This window comes from Eriocheir sinensis, chromosome 16 (assembly GCF_024679095.1).
Source record: "Eriocheir sinensis breed Jianghai 21 chromosome 16, ASM2467909v1, whole genome shotgun sequence".
Taxonomy (NCBI): domain Eukaryota; kingdom Metazoa; phylum Arthropoda; class Malacostraca; order Decapoda; family Varunidae; genus Eriocheir; species Eriocheir sinensis.
Genome location: NC_066524.1, coordinates 11,204,026 through 11,224,025, shown reverse-complemented (window position 1 = coordinate 11,224,025; position 20,000 = coordinate 11,204,026). Strand labels below are relative to the sequence as shown.

The following is a 20,000-nucleotide window of genomic DNA, read 5'->3' as shown; positions in this document are numbered from 1 at the left end:
AACAAAAGAGCATATTATTACGCTCATACAATTCCAGGAAAATTTCATTCTCATTCTCTCCCTCTCTCTCTCTCTCTCTCTCTCTCTCTCTCTCTCTCTCTCTCTCTCTCTCTCTCTCGCGTAAACTAAACCAAACAAAAGACAATCATCCAAATATTTAGAGAGAGAGAGAGAGAGAGAGAGAGAGAGAGAGAGAGAGAGAGAGAGAGAGAGAGAGAGAGAGAGAGATTACACTGTACCCTTTCATTGTTCAAGAAAATTAAGGTTACATTCAATGCGGAAGAATCTTAGTGCAATAACGAACAGTTTATAAAAAAAAAGAAAAAAAAAACACAGAGAGAGAGAGAGAGAGAGAGAGAGAGAGAGAGAGAGAGAGAGAGAGAGAGAGAGAGAGAAATCAGCTGTTACTCCACACACACACACACACACACACACACACACACACACACACACACACAAGTGATATTTTGCCCATCTCTCTCTCCGTTCATTCACTTCCTTAATCGTTTCTTAGTTCATATTCTTTTGCTTCCTTGATTCCTAACTTTTATTTACGCCCTCCTCCTCCTCCTCCTCCTCCTCCTCTTCTTCGTCTTCTTCTTCTTCTTCTTCATTTGCTTCCTTTAACGTCTATATCCATTTATGTATTTAGCACCTTGAATTTATAACTTTTTTCTTACTTATTTATTTTTCATTTTGTGTTGCTAACCCAATTTTGTTTCTTCGTTCATTTCTTCCTTATTTTCCTATTTCCGTCCCATTCTTTTTTCCCGCCTTCCCTCCTTATCGTTTTTTTTCTTCCCTTTCCCTTGTTTCTTTATTGTAGTCTTTCTTCTCTTCCTTTTTTCCTTTCTCCTTAATTCCTTCTTATCCTGTTTTCTTCCTCTTTTCATTCATTCGTCCTTCTGTTCTTCCGTCCTTCTTGCCCTTCTCCCTTGCTTCTGTTCTTCTTCCCTCTCTCTTTCCTTTTCCATTCCTCCCTCCTTCTTTCCATCTTTTTCTCCCTCCCTCATTCCTTCTTTCTTTCCTTCTCCTCTTCCATTCCTCCCTCCTTCCTTCCATCTTTTTCTCCCTCCCTCATTCCTTCTTTCTTTCCTTCTTCTCTTCCATTCCTCCCTCCTTCCTTCCATCTTTTCCTCCCTCCCTCATTCCTTCTTTCTTTCCTTCTCCTCTTCCATTCCTCCCTCCTTCCTTCCATCTTTTCCTCCCTCCCTCATTCCTTCTTTCTCCTCCTCTTCCATTCCTCCCTCCTTCCTTCCATCTTTTCCTCCCTCCCTCATTCCTTCTTTCTTTCCTTCTCCTCTTCCATTCCTCCCTCCTCCCTTCCTTCTTTCTTTCCCTTTTCCTTCCTCCCTCCTTCCTTCCATCTTCTCCTCCCTCCTCCCTTCCTTCTTTCTTTCCCTTTTCCTTCCTTCCTCCCTCCCGTCTTTTCTACTTCCATGGTTTAAAATAGAGAAGTTTCCCTTACAAACTATAAAAATATTATTAGCATTGTTGTTAATCTACGTTATTCCAGCATGTCTTTATCTGTTGCATTAAACGAAACGAGATTAATTAAGAAAATCGTCAATAAACGCCAAATTAAATCGATATGAGGAGGAAAATAGACTAGAAATAAGTAGAGACAGAAAATGGTCGTACAGGAAGAACCAAAGAGAACGATTCTTCCAAAGGCAGACATTAGCATACTTCGTCTTTTCCCCCTCTTCTTCCTCCTTCCCTTCCTCCTCCTCCTCCTCCTCCTCCTTTTTAAGTTGTACAATATCAATATCATCAAAGGAAAAACTAAGCAGGAGGAGGAGGAGGAGGAGGAGGAGGAAGTACACTGGGAATTTAAAGTAAAAAAAAAAAAAAAAAGAAAAAAAAAGTAAAACAATGACCAGTGAAGTCATAGTCATTCTCTCTCTCTCTCTCTCTCTCTCTCTCTCTCTCTCTCTCTCTCATTTACTTCCTCTAAGCCTAAGACAATCATGGAAGCAACGCAACGAGAGAGAGAGAGAGAGAGAGAGAGAGAGAGAGAGAGAGAGAGAGAGAGAGAGAGAGAGAGAGAATGTTTGCACCTCGTTCTCATTGATCTACTTCCCAATAAGCACACACACACACACACACACACACACACACACACACACACACAGCGGGATAGGTGATGAGGAAGATTTGAAGAAGGAGGAGGAGGAAGAGTAAATGAAGAAGAGAATATAGCGGGAAGACGATAAAGAGAAGGAGGAGGAGGAGGAGGAGGAAGAAAAGGAGAAGGAGAAGGAGGAGGAGGAGGAGGAGGTAATAAATAAGAAGAAGAGAAAAGGCTAAAGAAAATAAAAGAAAAGAAGAGAAAATAAAAAAAAAAAACTGAGGAGGAAGAGGAGAAGGAGAAGGAGGAGGAGGAGGAGGAGGAGGAGGAGGAGGAGGAGGAGGAGGAAGTAATGAAGGGAAGACAGAGAAAAAGGCTACAGAAAATAATGAGAAATTGGAGAAGATAAAAAATAAAGAAAAGGAAGAGAAAGAAAATGATAATACTGAGGAAGAAGAGGAGGAAGAAAAGGAGAAGGAGAAGGAGGAGGAGGAGGAGGAGGAGGAAGTAATGAAGGGAAGACAGAGAAAAAGGCTAAAGAAAATAATGAGAAATTGGAGAAGATAAAAAATAAAGAAAAGGAAGAGAAAGAAAATGATAATACTGAGGAGGAGGAGGAGGAAGTATGCTAATCATGCCTCGATCCTCCCAGCGTGTGAAGAACAAACAGCAAATATTGACACAACCACAACCCGTTTTCTTTTCACGCGTCACAACACTCGTTTTCTTTTTACATGTCACGGTGAACTTAGCTATTCCTGTTTTTTTTTTTTTTTCTTTATTTTTTTTACTTAACTTAAAAAATGTCCTTGAAAATTTTACGCTCTTTCTGGATAAAAATAAATAAGAGGGAAACTAAACTGCGAAAAGTGATGGAGCGTATAATGGAGAAATTCGTTGTTATACGTATTTTTTTTGTTTTTGTTTTCTAATTTCACGTTTTTCTAACTCAACACATGACCAAACTCCAGAGATACGAAGATGAGCACAGTAGCAAGGCGTATCATCATCCCCATCATCATCATCATCATCATCATCATCATCATTATGTTTTATTAGTCCACTGCAGTATTCTCCTCCATTCCAAACATTCTCTGTCTGGTGTTAGTGTACTCCATCCTACCACGGCATAGGTTCGAATTTCGCCTCTACACCTGGTTGTCTGTCTTGTGTATGGAACAATTATATGGGACACTCTCTCTCTCTCTCTCTCTCTCTCTCTCTCTCTCTCTCTCTCTCTCTCTCTCTCTCTCTCTCTCTCTCTCCTTCAGGTGTGTCCTAGGAGAGAAAATTTGCAAGTGAAGAAAGAGAGAAAGAGAGAAAGAAGGGCTGGTCACTCTCCCCCCCCCTTCCCTCTCTCTTCCTCCCTCCCTCTCTTTCCTTTTCCTTCCTTCTCGCTCCCCTTTTATTTTTCCTCCCATATCTCTCTCTCTCTCTCTCTCTCTCTCTGTATGTATATGGGACGACTATATTCAGCAGAGCATAAAAGTTGTAAAGTCAGTCAGTGTGTGCAAGAGATTCTGATAATGGTGTCAGTTCTTGCCACTCCTCCCAATTGGTTCTCGTTCCTACTCTTACTCGGTAAAAACGAAGGTCGCCGCTTGATCTAACGTCCGGCAAGGTCAGTTTACGAGGTCATGTAACACAGTACGAAGTAGAAATGGTCATGTCACTCTCACTCCTAACCTAACCTAACATGTCCTTAACTTGATCTAACATGACGTAACTTGTATATTTGTTTTCGTTTATGACCATTTTCTTGATATTTTAAAACTGAAAACTGAACGAGAGAGAGAGAGAGAGAGAGAGAGAGAGAGAGAGAGAGAGAGAGAGAGAGAGAGAGAGAGAGAGAGAGGAGGGGGGGGTGAGGTCAGACGGCCCCAGGGTAACTCCGTACGTGGGTGTTTCAGTTTCACGGGACGCAGAAGGGAGAAGCGAAGGAAAAACCCAGCCCCCTTCTACCCAAACCACACCCCAGGCAACCAGTCACCCCATCAACTCCCCAGAAGCCAAAGGAACCTCTACAGCCTCCTCGATCCTACAAAATTCCCCGGAAACCCACGATCCTCCTTTTGTGGTATTGGATCCCCTATCGGCGTGGTCTAAAGGGGATCGAGACGGTTTGAAGGATCGGATCGTGTTTCTGATGGAGGCTTCAAGGTCGTGCGTGAGGGGAATGGCCAGGATCGTGCTCGTGACCTTGATGGCGGTGGCGTTCTGCAGGGTGAGTTTTCTACGTTTCTGTATATGTGTGAGTGTGTGTGTGTGTGAGTGTGTGTGTGTGCTTGTCTTTCTGTTTTGTGAAGTTTCATGTTTTGCACTTATTATTTTTTGTCTGTCTGTCTGTCTGTCTGTCTGTCTATCTGTCTATCTGTCTGTCCAAGTGTCTACAAGTCTATCTGTCTGTCTGTCTGTCTGTCTGTCTATCTGTCTATCTGTCTGTCCAAGTGTCTACAGGTCTATCTGTCTGGCTGTCTGCATGCTTCTTATTTTGTCTGTTTATCTCTTTTTCTTCTCTATCTTTTATTTACTTCCTTACTCCATGCATCCCTCCTCCTCCTCCTCCTCCTCCTCCTCCTCCTCCCCCTCCCCCTCCTGCTCCTCCTGCTTGCACCCGTTTCTTTAGTAGGATCAAATAGCAAAGGTTACCGTCCTCAGCCTGGTGTTTTTTTCTTGCCCTTGATATAACATTCTAAGTCGGGGAATACCACGGGCCTAGTTATTAGCACCATTATTATCTTTACTAGTATCACTTACTTTTTTACCTGTTTTTTGTTCCCTGTGGACACTCCCTCTGACAATTGTGGCGGCCTGTGGTATGTGTGCTCGACCCCCGCACATCCGTTTTACCTTCTCAAAAAGCATCGGCAGTCTCAACGATTTTCCGGTTTCGCTCCTCCCACTCACTCACTTCCTGTTGCTTTTCTTGGCCTACTCGCGCCTTGCCATAAGTAAAAGAAAAAAATAATGTGTTGGGTGCAGCCATTATTGACCAATAAAAGTGGTTCCTGGAAAGCTGGCAGGCAACACGGTCTGGTTGACTGATATTACTGGAGCTGATGTCAAGGCTCCAACATGTACTGCAGTGGTCAGCATGCCTACCTAAGAGTCCGCGGGACTGGGTTCGAATCCCTGCCCGGGCAATCGGCGAGCAGCTCAACCAAATATTGATCCTCCCTGGGATCCATTTTAGGTGTGGCTCCCTCAGGGTAAGGCCCGCCAGAGCCGCCGCATTATGTCGCAGGGCACGCTGCCATGGCGGGGAGAGACCCGGCCTGACCGCGGGTCACTCCGCTTGGCAACGTCGCAAAGGCAACGTTGCTTAGTCGTATATGATTTATACAGTCAATGTTTTTATCTTAAAAAAAAAAAAAAAAAAAAAAAAAAATGAAACGTTCATAAATGTTTTTTTTTAAGTGTATAAAGACTCATTAAAGAGTATCTGAAATTAATGTAGAAGTAGTCAACAGCTAAAAAAGAAATTTGTTCTTTAGAGTTGAAGATTTATCAGCTTCCGCAGTCTTTAGTCATTACCGACCGCACCCAAATTGCCTTCATAAGGTGTCTGGATTAATGTCGATAAATAGGTACCTTGGGGAACCCGAGGAAGGTGACTGTGGTAACCCGGATACCACAGTGGCTTAGTGTTTCGAGATAATGGGTTCTCACCCATCACAGGTTCAAAGGTCAATTAGACGGAGATGAACACTGAGGCCACGCCCAGCTATAACATATACCCCTAAACTTTGCATTTAAGTCAAGGGAATGACTCAGCAAGGGCGTATGTAATAATAATGGAGCTTGTCAAGGGAATGGCCGAGGAAGGGAGAGCTTGTGATACTGTTGGAACTGATGTCAAGGGAAAGAACCAAAGAAGGGAGAACTTGTGACATTGTTGGAACTGATTTCAGTGGAATGGTCCAGGAAGGGAGAGCTTGTGATAATGTTGGAAATTATGTCAAAGAGAATGGCCGGTGACGGGAGAGCTTGTGAAATTGTTGTAAGACAACGTAAGACGTGGTAAAGGACAAGTAAACTTAATACGTAGGAAGTGACACTAATTAAAACGAAAGAAAAAGGTGACATAAAACACGTGGTTTTAAAATACCAGGTGATCATTGATTAAAAGGTGACATTAGCATTAGTTGGCTCAAACATCTGGTAAGACCACAACCGTGTGTCGTCAAAAACAGGTAAATCAAGGTGAAAAAAAATTAGACAAAGAAGACAAAGAGAATAGCGATGACGTCAGGCCAACTCCACATGACGCCAGACTCCCAGGTGAGGTCACTGCCAGGTGACGCCAAAGAACAGGTGACTTAACTGACTTTACCAAACACTTCCGGGAACCAGGTGGGGAAGAGAGAGAGAGAGAGAGAGAGAGAGAGAGAGAGAGAGAGAGACTTGATTACTACAAAGAGCGAGAAGAAAAAAATAAATAACAGGATTACAACAAACAGGAAAAAGAAAAAAATAATTAGTAGACATAAAAGGATAGATTACAAAAAGTCTCTCTCTCTCTCTCTCTCTCTCTCTCTCTCTCTCTCTCTCTCTCTCTAGTACACAAACAAGTAAAGAGAGAGAGAGAGAGAGAGAGAGAGAGAGAGAGAGAGAGAGAGAGAGAGAGAGAGAGAGAGAGAGAAAACAAAGACAAAGAAAAAGACAAAGACAGACAGACAGACAGAGAGACAGACAGACAACCACAGAGTAGAACTGAATGATAAATTAAAACAATGTTTTTACTCCTTAAACGCAAATAAAAACAGACCAAGGTTGAGAGAGAGAGAGAGAGAGAGAGATTGCGGAGTCATACTTCAACAGACTAAACAACAACAAAAACAACAACAACGACAACAACAACAATAATAGTAATAATAAATAATAATAATAATAGTAATAATAATAATAGTAATAATAATAATAATAATAATAATAATAAAATTATTATTATTATTATTATTATTATTATTATTATTATTACAAGTACGGTGTTCTATTTCCTCTTTCCCTTCCTTTTTCTTCTCTTTCCTCACCTTCCCTTCTTCTTCCTTTCCTTCTCCATCTTTTCTTTTTCTTTCCTTTTCCTGACCATTCCTTTTCTTCTTCTTTTCTACCTTTTCCTAGCCTTATCTTTCCTTTCTTTCCCCTTTTATTCCTCTTCCTTTCCTAAATACTCTCCTTACCCATCTTTCCCTCCCCTTCTACTTTTATTTCCCCATTTCTGTCTTTTTCCCATCCCCTTCCCATTCTCCCTTCCCTCCAAAATCTACCTTCCCTTCCCTTCGCCTTCCCGTCGTCCCTTTTATTTATCTATTTGTTTTAGGTGCTGGCTATGGTGCCGGGAGGCTCGCTTGAGGGGTCTCTTGGACGACCCCAGACCGTTTGTGGCGAAGGCGAATTTTATTTCCTCCTCCCCTCCCACGGCCCCGCTACACACGACTTTCTACTCATGCTCATCCCTATACTGTCCAAACCCCTTATGCAAGAGTTAACCAGCATCTTCACTCTTTCATCCCTCACGCTGGTAAACTCTCGAACAATCTTCCTTCATCTGTATTTCCTCCTGCCTACGACTTGAACTCTTTCAAGAGGAGGGTATCAGGACACCTCTCCTCCCGAATTTGACCTTGCTTTTGGCCACCTCTTCTGGTTCTTTTATGGGAGCAGCGATTAGCGGGCTTTTTTTATTATTGTTTTTTTTTCTGTGCCCTTGAGCTGCCTCCTTTGTTGTACATAAGAACATAAGAACGCAGGAGTCTACAAGAGGCCGGTAGGCCTGTACGAGGCAGCTCCTTTGACCCTAAGCTCCCGTGTATCTAACCCCACCTAATATCGCTGTCCATGAATTTATCTAGTCTATTTTTGAATGTGACAATTGTATTGGCACTCACCACATGACTGCTAAGCCTATTCCACTCATCCACCACTCTGTTAGTAAACCAATTTTTGCCTATGTCCCTGTTGAATCTGAATTTATCCAGTTTAAACCCATTACTTCGTGTCCTACCCGGCTCTCTTACCAACAAAACCTTATGAATGTCTCCCTTATTAAAGCCCTTCATCCATTTATAAACCTCGATCATGTCTCCACGCACCCTTCGCCTTTCTAGAGAATGCAAGTTTAACTGTTTGAGTCTTTTCTCGTATGGCAAGTTTCTCAACCCCTGAATCATCTTAGTCATCCTCCTCTGCACCGATTCTAACATTTTGATATCCATTCTATAGTAAGGTGACCAGAACTGAACCGCATAGTCAAGATGAGGTCTAACTAATGCTAAATATAGTTTGAGGAAGACTTCGGGGCTTCTGTTGCTTACGCTCCTTGAAATAAATCCCAGTACCCTATTAGCTCGATTTCTAGCTTGAATGCATTGTGCCCTTGGACGGAGATCAGAGCTCACTAAGACCCCTAAATCCCTCTCGCACCCAGACCTGCTTATGAGAGTGTCATTTAAGCAATAGTTATGTGAGGGGTTGTTCTACCTACACTCAGAATACTGCACTTCCCTACATTGAACTCCATCTGCCATTTATCCGCCCAGTCATACAATCTGTTGAGTTCACCTTGGAGAATACTAGCGTCCTGATCTGACTCAATTACTCTACCGATCTTGGTATCATCTGCAAATTTACTAACATCACTACTAATTCCTGTGTCTAAGTCATTGATATAAATAATAAACAAAAGCGGACCTAATACCGAGCCTTGTGGGACCCCACTCGTAACACATCCCCAGTCAGATCTTTTACCATTGATTTGCACTCTTTGCTTCCTATTGCTAAGCCACGCCTTGACCCAGTTCAAAACTTTACCCTCTACTCCGTGAGCCTGTAATTTCAGCAACAGTCGTTGGTGAGGAACTTTGTCAAACGCTTTACTAAAATCAAGATAGATTACATCATAATTTTCATCTCTGTCAACCGCCTCAAATACTTTATTGTAGAAGGACAAGAGATTGGTGAGGCATGACCTACCTTTTGTGAACCCGTGCTGCGAGTCGTGAATTAAGCTATGTTTCTCTAGATGCTCCCGAATGTTCCTGGCTATTATGGACTCCAGCATCTTGCCTATAACCGATGTTAAGCTAATTGGGCGATAGTTTGAAGCAACCGACCTGTCCCCCTTTTTAAAAATTGGCGTCACATTAGCTACTTCCCATAGGCTCGGCACATAGCCAGTATTTACCGACATCTTAAAGATGTCGGTTAGTGGGTCACTGAGTACATTACCTAATTCCTTTAATACCCTTTAATATATATAAAAAAAAAATATTGTAGCTACCGTGATGCATGACTTGCCTGGCCCACGCTGCCCCCCGGTGCTCCTCTTGACCGAAGTCGCAAAAGTCAGTGAAGATCTGGGCAGCGTGTGGGTAATCTTCTGCCACTCGGCGATGGTTGAAAATTGTCAGCGTGCATCGGTGGGACTCGAACCCCTGGCTCACCTCACCCGCACGCTGACCACTCGGCCACCGCCTCCCCCTACCCTTCCCTCCCACCCCTCTTCCCTTCATATCCCCGCCCCTCCCTCTCCTATCCAGCTACACTTCCTTGCTCTTCCCCTCCCATTTCTTACCCCTTTCCCTTCTTATCTCACCCTTTCATCCTCTATCCACCCTCCTTTCCCTTTCCCTCCCTTCCCTTCTCTCTCCTATCCACCTACACTTCCTTTCTCTTCCCCTACCCTTTCTTACCCCTTTCCCTTCTTATCTTACCCTTTCATCCTCTATCCACCTTCCTTTCCCTTTCCCTCCCTTCCCTTCTTTCTCCTATCCACCTACAATTCCCTATTCTATCCCTTTCCCATCCTAATCCCTTCCCCTACTTCTATTCCCCATCCCTTCCCCTTCCCTCCCCTCCTTATTCATCTACTCCCTCTCCCCTTTCCCTTCCCCTTCTCACCCCTTCCCCGTCGTCCCTTACAGCCGGCGTCGTGTCAGGGGGTCAGTGGAGGGGTCGGCGCCCCTGCTGGCGGGGGAATCAACCTGCCCATCCCCATTCCTACCTCACTCTGGTTCTACGATGGTGAGTAGTAGTAGTAGAAGTAGTAGTAGTAGTAGTAGAAGTAGTAGTAGTAGTAGTAGTAGTAGTAGTAGTAGTAGTAGTAGTAGTAGTAGTAGTAGAAGAAACATAATATAACCTAACCTAAACTAACCAAACCTAGCATTGTTCTCCCTCATCTCTCTCTCTCCCTTTCAACCTCTAACTCCCCTTCTAACTTCACCCTCTTCTCTCCTGGTCCCCTTCCCTCTTCGCCATCTACTTCCCCTTGTAACCTCACCCTCTGCTCTTCCTCTCTCTCAACCCTCTTCTCCCCCTTTTCCAGTCCCCCTCCACCTATAGTTTCCCCTCTAAACCGTATAAACTTTCTTTTCCTCTCTATCAACCTTGTCTTCTTCTCGACAACCAAACCTCCCCAAACCTAACCAAACCTAGCCTAACCTAACCCGGCCTGTTCCTTCCTTTCAACCTCTAAACCTCCCTTCTAACCTCACCCTCTTTTCTTCCCCTCCTTATCAGATTCTGGGCCATATTTTTAAACATTTCTGCGCCCAAGAACACGTAATTAACTAGTCCTTCGTGGGAGTTTAGGGCATTTCCAGGGGTACTTTTATGACCCTGGTGGTAGTCTGAGCCTTCTTCTGTACCGTGAACCTAAAAGAACACTCATTAGAACTCGATTAACCTCCTTTTTGGCCTTTGGAAATAGTTGGTGTGAGGGGTGGGAGCATCTGACAATACCAACCTCTAACCCCTCTCCACCCCAGGGTCGGACCTCACGATCGACTCCTGCGACCGGGACGAAACGGAGATCAACGGAACTTGCTACGACCTCCTGACGCAAGGCCCGTGCCAGCCCTCGGATTTTGTGCTGCTCGACCCCGCCACGCTGGAGGGATACTGCGCGGCCAGGCTCTGCGCGCCCGACAGGATCTTTGTGTTTAGTGATCAGCTGTGTCACGACCCCTTCAGTAACACCCACTGCCCAGGTGAGGATTGAAAGGGGGGAGGGAAAGGGAGAAAGGGGAGAGGGTGTTGTGTTGGGAAATATGTGTGTATGTATGTATGTGCATGTGTGTGTGTGTGGGGGGGGGGGGGGTAGTAGTAGTAGTAGTAGTAGTAGTAGTAGTAGTAGTAGTAGTAGTAGTAATTTAATAAGAGGAGTAGGAGGAGGAGGATAAGGATGATGATGATGATAAGGAGGAGGAGGAGGAGGAGGAGGAGGATTTAGATTTTTTATTATCCACCAAAGTGGTTATTACGCAAAGTACAGTAGATACTCGGTTATTACAATAGACAGATGAATTACAATAGTTTCAGATGCTTAAGTCTTTTACAAATATTATATGTGGTAATATGAAATTTGAAACATTGTCTACCATTAAAATGATTAAACCTCAAAGCGAAGAGTGATTATAAAAGAGACACACAGCAGCACACACAGAAATTGGTGGTAAAGGAATAGGAAAATATACGGGAAAGTAGACGAAGGAAAGAGAAGAAACAGAGCAAAAAGCGAGTCAGAATAAGGTTTATAATAAAAGAAGAAAAAGGAAAGAAAGGGAAGCAAATGACTGAAGGGAAAAAAATATGAAAAGAGGAAGAAAATAAAGGAAATAAGGGGAAAAAGGAGAGAGAGAGAGAGAGAGAGAGAGAGAGAGATTGCCATTGTCTCTCCTATAACTGATCCTCACATCCCCGTTTTCTCTAATATAACGGAAATACCATCCCTTCTCACGTTTTCTATGATGTAAGGAATAAATAAGTCTCTCTCTCATATCCTTTTCCCATCTCTCCTCCTTTTTCTCTCCCTCCGTCCTCTATACATTTTTCTCCTCCCCATTCCTCCACTCTTTCCCTTCTTTTCTCTTGTATTTCCTTTCTTCCTCATCGTTCCTTTTCTTTAACTTCCTCCTTTTTATTCCTATTCTACTTCCTTCTCCTTCCTTTCTCTCCTCATCTGTCTCTCCCTCCTTCCTTCACTTCCCCCTCTTACTTTTTTCCCATCTTTTCTCATTATTCTTTCCTCTTCTTCCCTTTCCTTCCTCCTCCTTCTTCTCATTTTACCATCTTCACTCCTTTTTCTTCCCCTTCTTCTGACCCCTTTTCTTTACTACCTCCTCGTCCTCCTACTTTCTGCTTTCTCCTTCTTTTTCTTTCCCTCCTTGTTTCACCTCCTCCTCCTCCTCATCATCATCATCATCGTTCTCTCCCTTCTACAGGCGACCTAGAGCTCTTCCAAACCGCCTTCGGGACCCCAATCTGCCAGTGCCCGGACGGCTACCTCGAGTTGGGCAGAGGGCGCTGCGTACCCCCGCTCACCCCCTCCGTCGCCTGCCCCCCCGGCCAGGTAAGGGAGCAGTAATAGTAGCAGAAGTAGCAGTAGTTTTTTTTTTATTTTTTTTTTTACAAGCTCAAGGGCACACAAAAAAGGAAACAATAATAAAAAAGCCCGCTACTCGCTGCTCCTAATAGTAGTAATAGTAGTAGTAGTAGTAGTAGTAGTAGTAGTAGTAGTAGTAGTAGTAGTAGTAATGGAAGTGGTGGTGGTGATAATAATAGGCGTATGAGAATGAGGGTTAAAAAGTAAATAAAAGTTGAAATAGTAATTGTAGTAGTAGTAGTAGTAGTAGTAGCAGCAGTAGTAGTAGTAGTAGTAGTAACAGTAGTAGTAGTAGTAGTGATGATAATAATAATAGTTTAGACCAGCGGTTCTTAAGCTTTTCACTAACACGTCCGTCTAGGAGCGAGTCTTTCCTTCCACGCCCCCTTGCATGGATAGATGAAATTAACTCCCAGGTTTAAACAGTGAAAAAGAAATATAAAGTTAATAAATGCAATGATTTTGATTTTTTTCAAGTTTGCAATAGTAGACCACGCTCTTGTTAAGACAATTATAAATACCCCAACAAGAAAAATTCAAACTTTTCATCCAGGGCTCGCACTCCCCTTAGAATTTACTTAAGTCCCCCTAGAGGAGCGTGCCCCCTAACTTAAAAATCACTTGGAATATATCTATAGAAAATTAGTATTAGAAGTAGTCTCTCTCTCTCTCTCTCTCTCTCTCTCTCTCTCTCTCTCTCTATCTGTCTACCTGTCTCTCTTTCCATCTATCTATCCATCTCTCTCTCCCTCACTCCCACCCTCCCCTCCCTACTAACGCCCCTCCCTCCTCCCCCAGGTGCTATGGACTAACACCACGCGGCTCCCCCAGGTGTGTGCCCCCGACCCCTGCGGCAGACTTAACCTGGAGCGGCCGTTGCCCTCCCCGCCCTTCGTGCCGGCCCTGCTTGACGGCGCCTGCTACCAACTAGGACAGGTGGGTGGTGAGGGTACCTGGTAGGGTTGGGTATGTGTGTGTGTGTGTGTGTGTGTGTGTGTGTGTGTGTGTGTGTGTGTGTGTGTGTGTGTGTGTGTGTGTGTTCTGTTTTCTTTTGCTTTCTCTCTCTCTCTCTCTCTCTCTCTCTCTCTCTCTCTCTCTCTCTCTCTCTCTCTCTCTCTCTCTCTCTCTCTCTTTCTCTCTCTTTTCTTCATTTTCCTCCTCTTCTACTTTTTTCTCATCCTTTTTTTTACTTTTCTTTCTTTCCTTCCTTCCTTCCTCTTTTTCATTTCCCTTATTCCTTTTCCTTCTTTCCCTTTCATTCCTTCTTTAATTCATCCTTTTTCCTCCTCTTTCCTCTTGTTCTACTTTTCTCCCTCTCCTCCTCCTCCTTATTCTTCACCTTATTCCTTATCTACTTACTCCTTTCTTTATTCCCTATACTTTATTTCTTCTTTTTTGTATGTAGTTCTGGATCTATATTCTTCAATCTTTATGTGGAAACTGGCGCCCTATTGTATGTATGTATCTATGTATGTATGTGTGTATGTATGTGTGTATGTTTGTGTGTATGTATGTATGTATGTGTGTATGTGTGTGTGTATGTAGGCTTATGTATGTTCTTTCCTTTCTCCCTCCTCTTTCTCCTCCTTTTGCTTTTTTCCTTCCTCTCCTTTCTCTCCTTCCGTCCTTCTTCTTTTCCTTCTTTTCTCTACTTCCCGTCCTCCTTTTTTTTTCTCCCTCCTCTTCCTCTTCCTTTTGCCTTTTTCCTTCCTCTCCTTTCCACCTCCTTTTCCTTCTTTTGTCTTCTTTCCGACCTCCTTTTCCTTTCCTTTCTTCCTCTCCCTTTCTCTTCTGCTTCCTCCTCCTCCTGTCTCTTTTCATCTCTACCTGTCATTTTTTTTAGGGGGCAAAGGGTTAACAATCTCCCCTTACCTTTCTTCCCTTTCACACCTGTCCTAAGGGAGGGTGCGCGCCTATGTCAGTTACCCCTTTGATTACAGGTAAATTGGTGCCCTTTCCAATGGTCTTCACGTTCTATTCTCGCCTGTCAATCACTTTCATTTTCATTCACCTTTTAACTTTATTCTTCCCATCACTGTTAACACCTGTCCTTTGTTAGTGATTGCCTGTCTTTCTGTCTGTCTGTCGGTGTGTCGGTTGGTCGGTGGGTCTCTCTCTCTCTCTCTCTCTCTCTCTCTCTCTCTCTCTCTCTCTCTCTCTCTCTCTCTCTCTCTCTCACCTGTCCTCCTCCCCCCTCTCCCCTAGCTCCCCTTACCACCCTTAACCCTCTTCTCCCTCCCCCCCCCAACAATGCTCCCCCTCCTCCTCCTCCTGTCCTACCACACGTAGATTACTAGTAGTAGCGGTAGTAAACAGACACCCTCGTCATAGACCGATAGGTCTTCTGGTGTCTGTTCTTCCTATGTATTCCTATGTATTTCTCCTCCTCCTCCTCCTCCTCCTCCTCCTCCTCCTCCTTCCTCCTCCTCCTCCTCCTCCTCCCCCCTTCCTCCACATTTGATCCAGTTCTTTAACCCTGAAGCTGCTTTTAAATGTCGTCGTTCCTCCTCCTCCTCCTCCTCCTCCTCCCCTCCTCCTTCTTCCTCCAACTCTTCTTCTGACCTGTCTATCTACCCACACACCTCCTCCTCCTCCTCTTCCTCCTCCTCCTCCTTCTCCCCCTCCTCCTCCAGGATGTTTGTTGCTCTAGTTTTGTGACGTCAAACTATTTTTTTACATTTCTTTTTACTTCGTCATATCAAAGGGGAGAAGATGCTGATGGGGGAGGGGAGGAGCGAGGGGGGAGGAGGGGAGAATACCTTGATCTGGAGGAGGAAGTGATCGGGAGGCTGATGACTGGGTGGACGGGAGTGACGGTGTTGCTGGACTTGCCTGGGGAGCTTATGACTGAAGGGGAATTTTTTCTTTGAAAGCGGGAAAAATTGATTGGGGAAATAACTGAGGGGAAAATCTGTGGCTGGGGAAAAAATGTGATAGCGAATTTGTGGCTGAGGTAAGTTGTTGATGGAGAATTTTTGCTTTGAAAGGTGACGGGAATTTATTTGTCTAGGGAAAGTTCTTGATCGGGAGGGAATTTTTGCTTTGAAGGGGAAAAAATTGTGTGATGAGGAATTCATTTATCTAGGGAAATGTTTATGTTGGGGAATTTTTGCTCTGAAGGGTAAAAAAAGGTGACTGGGGAATTTATTTGTCTAGGGAAAGTTCTTGATCGGGAGTGAATTTATGCTTTGAAGGGGAAAAAAAGGTGACTGGGGAATTTATTTGTCTAGGGAAAGTTCTTGATCGGGAGGGAATTTATGCTTTGAAGGGAAAAAAAAAAAGCTTGTGTGACGAGGAATTTATTTGTCTAGGGATAGTTCTTGATCGGGAGGGAATTTATGCTTTGAAGGGGAAAAAAAGGTGGCTGGGGATTTTATTTGTCTAGGGAAAGTTCTTGATCGGGAGGGAATTTTTGCTTTGAAGGGAAAAAAGTGACTGGGGAATTTACTTGTCTAGGGAAAGTTCTTGATCGGGAGGGAATTTTTGCTTTGAAGGGAAAAAAGTGACTGGGGAATTTACTTGTCTAGGGAAAGTTCTTGATCGGGAGGGAATTTATGCTTTGAAGGGAAAAAAAAAAAGCTTGTGTGACGAGGAATTTATTTGTCTAGGGAAAGTTCTTGATCGGGAGGGAATTTTTGCTTTGAAGGGAAAAAAGTGACTGGGGAATTTACTTGTCTAGGGAAAGTCCTTGATCGGGAGGGAATTTTTGCTTTGAAGGGAAAAAAAACTGTGTAACGAGGAATTTATTTGATTAAGGAAAGTTTTTGATCGAGTGTGAATTTATGCTTTGAAGGAGAAAAAAAAACCCTGTGTGATGAGGAATTTATTTGTCTAGGGAAAGTTCTTGATCAGGAGGGAATTTTGCTTTGAAGGGGAAAAAAGGTGACTGGGGAATTTACTTGTCTAGGGAAAGTTCTTGATCGGTGAGGAATTTTTGCTTTGATGGGGAAAAACTGTGTACGAGGAATTTATTTGCCTAGGGAAAGTTCTTGATCCGAAGGGAAGTTTTGCTTTGAAGGAGAAAAAAAAAACTGTGATAAGAAATTTATTTATCAAGGAAAAGTTCTTGATCGGGAGGGAATTTATGCTCTGAGAGGGAAAAAATGAGACTAGGGAAAAACAACAACAACTGTGTGATCAGGGATTTCTTTGACTAGGGAAAGTTTTTGATCGGGAGTGAATTTTTGCTTTGAAGGGAAAAAAAAACCAGTGTGATCGCGAATTTGTGAAGGGGAAAGTTTATGACTGGAGGGATTCTTTTTTGCTTTGCAGGGGAAAAATCTCCAAACTAGGAATAAAAACTGAGTGGCAGGGGGAAGGTCTTGACAAGGAGGGAATTTCAGCTCTGAGGGGAAAAACCGCTGACCGGGGAAATGTGTGACGGGTACTCTGACCTTGCTGCTTGTGCTCTGACCTTGCTGCTTGTGCTTTGACCTTGCTGCTTGTGCGTTGACCTTGCTGCTTGTGCGTTGACCTTGCTGCTTGTGCGTTGACCTTGCTGCTTGTGCGTTGACCTTGCTGCTTGTGCGTTGACCTTGCTGCTTGTGCTCTGACCTTGCTGCTTGTGCGTTGACCTTGCTGCTTGTGCTTTGACCTTGCTGCTTGTGCGTTGACCTTGCTGCTTGTGCGTTGACCTTGCTGCTTGTGCTTTGACCTTGCTGCTTGTGCTTTGACCTTGCTGCTTGTGCGTTGACCTTGCTGCTTGTGCGTTGACCTTGCTGCTTGTGCGTTGACCTTGCTGCTTGTGCGTTGACCTTGCTGCTTGTGCGTTGACCTTGCTGCTTGTGCGTTGACCTTGCTGCTTGTGCTTTGACCTTGCTGCTTAAGCCTGTAAATAATAATGAACGCACTCCCCACAGCGCGTTACCGGCTCATTTTTTCAGCCCGTTCTCCGTACACGCCACAGTTTACAATAGTCTACGTAGTTTACTCGTGCTCTTTATCCATTTTTTTTCGATATTTTGCGTAAGTAACCAATTTTCCCGCTTGTGTAAACCTAATTTGTTTGAAATGTGGAATGTACTTACAGATGTTGGTGTTTCTCTTGTTGACATTGATAGGTTTAGAGCAAAGGTCAACACCCACTTGTTGGGTAGTGTTTTCTGTCCCCCTTTTTTTTCTTTTTTATTCTTCTCTTTACTGTCTGTCTCTTTTCTATTTTTCATATCCATGTCTGCTCATCGAAGGTACTGTCTGTTTGGGTCCATATCATTTTTTGTCTCTCCTGATGGCCTTTCATGGATCTCAATAATAATAATAATAATAATAATAATAATAATAATAATAATAATAATAATAATAATAATAAACAATAATAATAATAATAATAATAATAATAATAATAATAATAATAATAATAATAATAATAATAATAATAATAATAATAACTGGGGAGAGACTGAGATTTTCCTTCACATTTCTCGCACTTTTCCTCATTCCCTTCCTCAGCATCACGCTTTCTCCTCCTCCTCCCCCCTTTCTTATCCTGACCTTTCTGCCCTTCTTCAGCCTCGCCCTTTCTCCGCCTCACCCTTCACCTATTCCTCATCCCTCTTCCTCCCCTTCCCCAACCTCACCCCTTTTTCCTCTTCCTCCGCAGGGGCTGGGCGTGTGTCCCCCGGGTTCCTTCTACGCCCTCAACCTAGAGCTATGGAGGGGCGTCTGCTCCCCTCTGGAAGATGCCGGTTTTGTCACCCTGGACGCAGCCACCATCCAGCTCTACATGCAACTCTACGGTCACTTCACACCACTAGACCACGCCCTCCTCATGCCCATGCCCCTCCTCCCGCCCCCTCAGGCACAGGGCGCGGGGCATGAGGCTGACGCTGGGCATGGGCTGGTGGGGGTGAGGCATCCAGGGGGGAGTGTTGTGAGTGAGACCAGTGTTGGGGGAGTGGCGATTTCTGGGCCAAGGGGTCAGGAAGGGGAGATGCTTGCTGGGGAGGAGATTGAGGGGGGTGAAGGTGTGGGGAGACTTAAGCACCCCTCCCAGCACCCCTCCCAGCACCTCTCCCGGTCGCGGCACCCCTTCCAGTTCACGCCCCCCCAGTACAACGATCACTACATCCGTGGGAACAACCTCGGCCCCGCTAGACACTACAAATTCAGGACGCTCAGCAAACACTTCTGGCCCTCACGCCTCGACCTGACCCGCCTGCATGAGTCCCGCGGCCACAAACACATCATTCGCCCACGCCCGCACAAACCGCTCCGCCCCACGCCCACCAGCAAGACGGGAGAGATTCAAACACGACTCCAAGCTCAAACTTTCCTCTCTAAGAATTTGAAGGGCTTGCAAGACCGACTAGCTGAGACCCGCGATGCTGATGATGATAATGAGTCTTCAGATGTGCAGGAGAGGTAAGTGTGGTGTCAATGAGGTGCCTTAGATAGATTTTGATAGACACATTTTTTTTTTTTACAACAAAGGAGGCAGCTCAAGGGTACACACACACACACACACACACACACACAAAAAAAAAAAAAAAAAAAAAAGCTCGCTAATCGCTGTTCCTAAAAAAAGAATCAGAAGAGGTGGCCAAAAGCAAGGTTAGATTCGGAAGGAGATTTAAACAGATAGACAGATAAAAAGAGATATACATACAGACAGGCAGTTACATATATACATACTTGAATACCTATACGCACACATACAAATTTTTCCATATATAAAACTCTCTCTCCCTCATATTAAACTCTTCGAAGGCTTAAGTTCGTATTATAAGACTCTTTCGCTTCTCACATCAACTATTTCTATAGGTCAAAGAGGGGGTCAATCGGGTTGTACTGAGCTTTTCTTTAAGTTCACAGTACAGAGGAAGAGTCAGACTACCACCAGGGTCATACAACTACCCCTGGAAATGCCCCCAACTCCTACGAAAGCCTTGCCAAATATGTGAACTTGGGCGACGAAATGTTTTAAAATACGACCCTTAGTCCTATTTGAAAAGGTCTCGTATAGAAGTTGTCGGGGCCTCCATTGGTGGCTTCATGACCCTGGTAGTAGTATTGGAAGGCCTCTGCGCCGTGAATGGGAAAAAAACACTCATGCCAACCTTACGTAACCTCCTCTCTTGCCTTAAAAAATAGTCATAACAAAAGCCCCAAACGTTTGATAATACGAGTCTTAGGTGTGGATGGACCCCCCCCCTCCCCTTTTCCCCCCTATTACCCTTCCCTCCCTGTCTCACCTTGCTATATCGATTTCAGTACCCTTTCATCCCCTGTATTTATCTCTTTGTTGACATCCTACCGGCTCCTACCCTTTTCTCTCTTCTCTTTCTACTCTCCCTCTCCTCCTCCTTTTCCTTCTTCCCCTTTCCTCTCTACTAGCCTCCTCCTCCTCCCTTCATCAGTTCCATTATTTCCTTCTCTTCTCTCCCATTGATCTCCTCCATCTTCTCCTCTGACCATTCCCAATACCTCCTCCCTTTACCTCCTCTTCCCTATCATTTCCCTTTTACTATTTCCCCTTCTCCCTCCCGTTTTACTCTTCCTCCATTTCCACCCTTTCCCCTTTTCCCTCACCCTCTTCCTCCTTCCCAT

At 44.2% G+C, this 20,000-nt stretch overlaps 1 protein-coding gene across 1 annotated transcript in view; it reads left to right on the top strand.

Annotated features, from left to right (window-relative positions):
- Positions 1-20,000, top strand: part of LOC126999285 (uncharacterized) — a 25,205-nt gene that overhangs the window by 1,490 nt on the left and 3,715 nt on the right. The window contains exons 2-7 of the mRNA XM_050861694.1: positions 3,982-4,295; positions 9,997-10,096; positions 10,840-11,061; positions 12,295-12,422; positions 13,254-13,391; positions 18,055-18,815. Coding sequence (XP_050717651.1) covers positions 4,218-4,295; positions 9,997-10,096; positions 10,840-11,061; positions 12,295-12,422; positions 13,254-13,391; positions 18,055-18,815 — 1,427 coding nt within the window. The 5' untranslated portion in view covers positions 3,982-4,217. The remainder of the gene's footprint in view (positions 1-3,981; positions 4,296-9,996; positions 10,097-10,839; positions 11,062-12,294; positions 12,423-13,253; positions 13,392-18,054; positions 18,816-20,000) is intronic.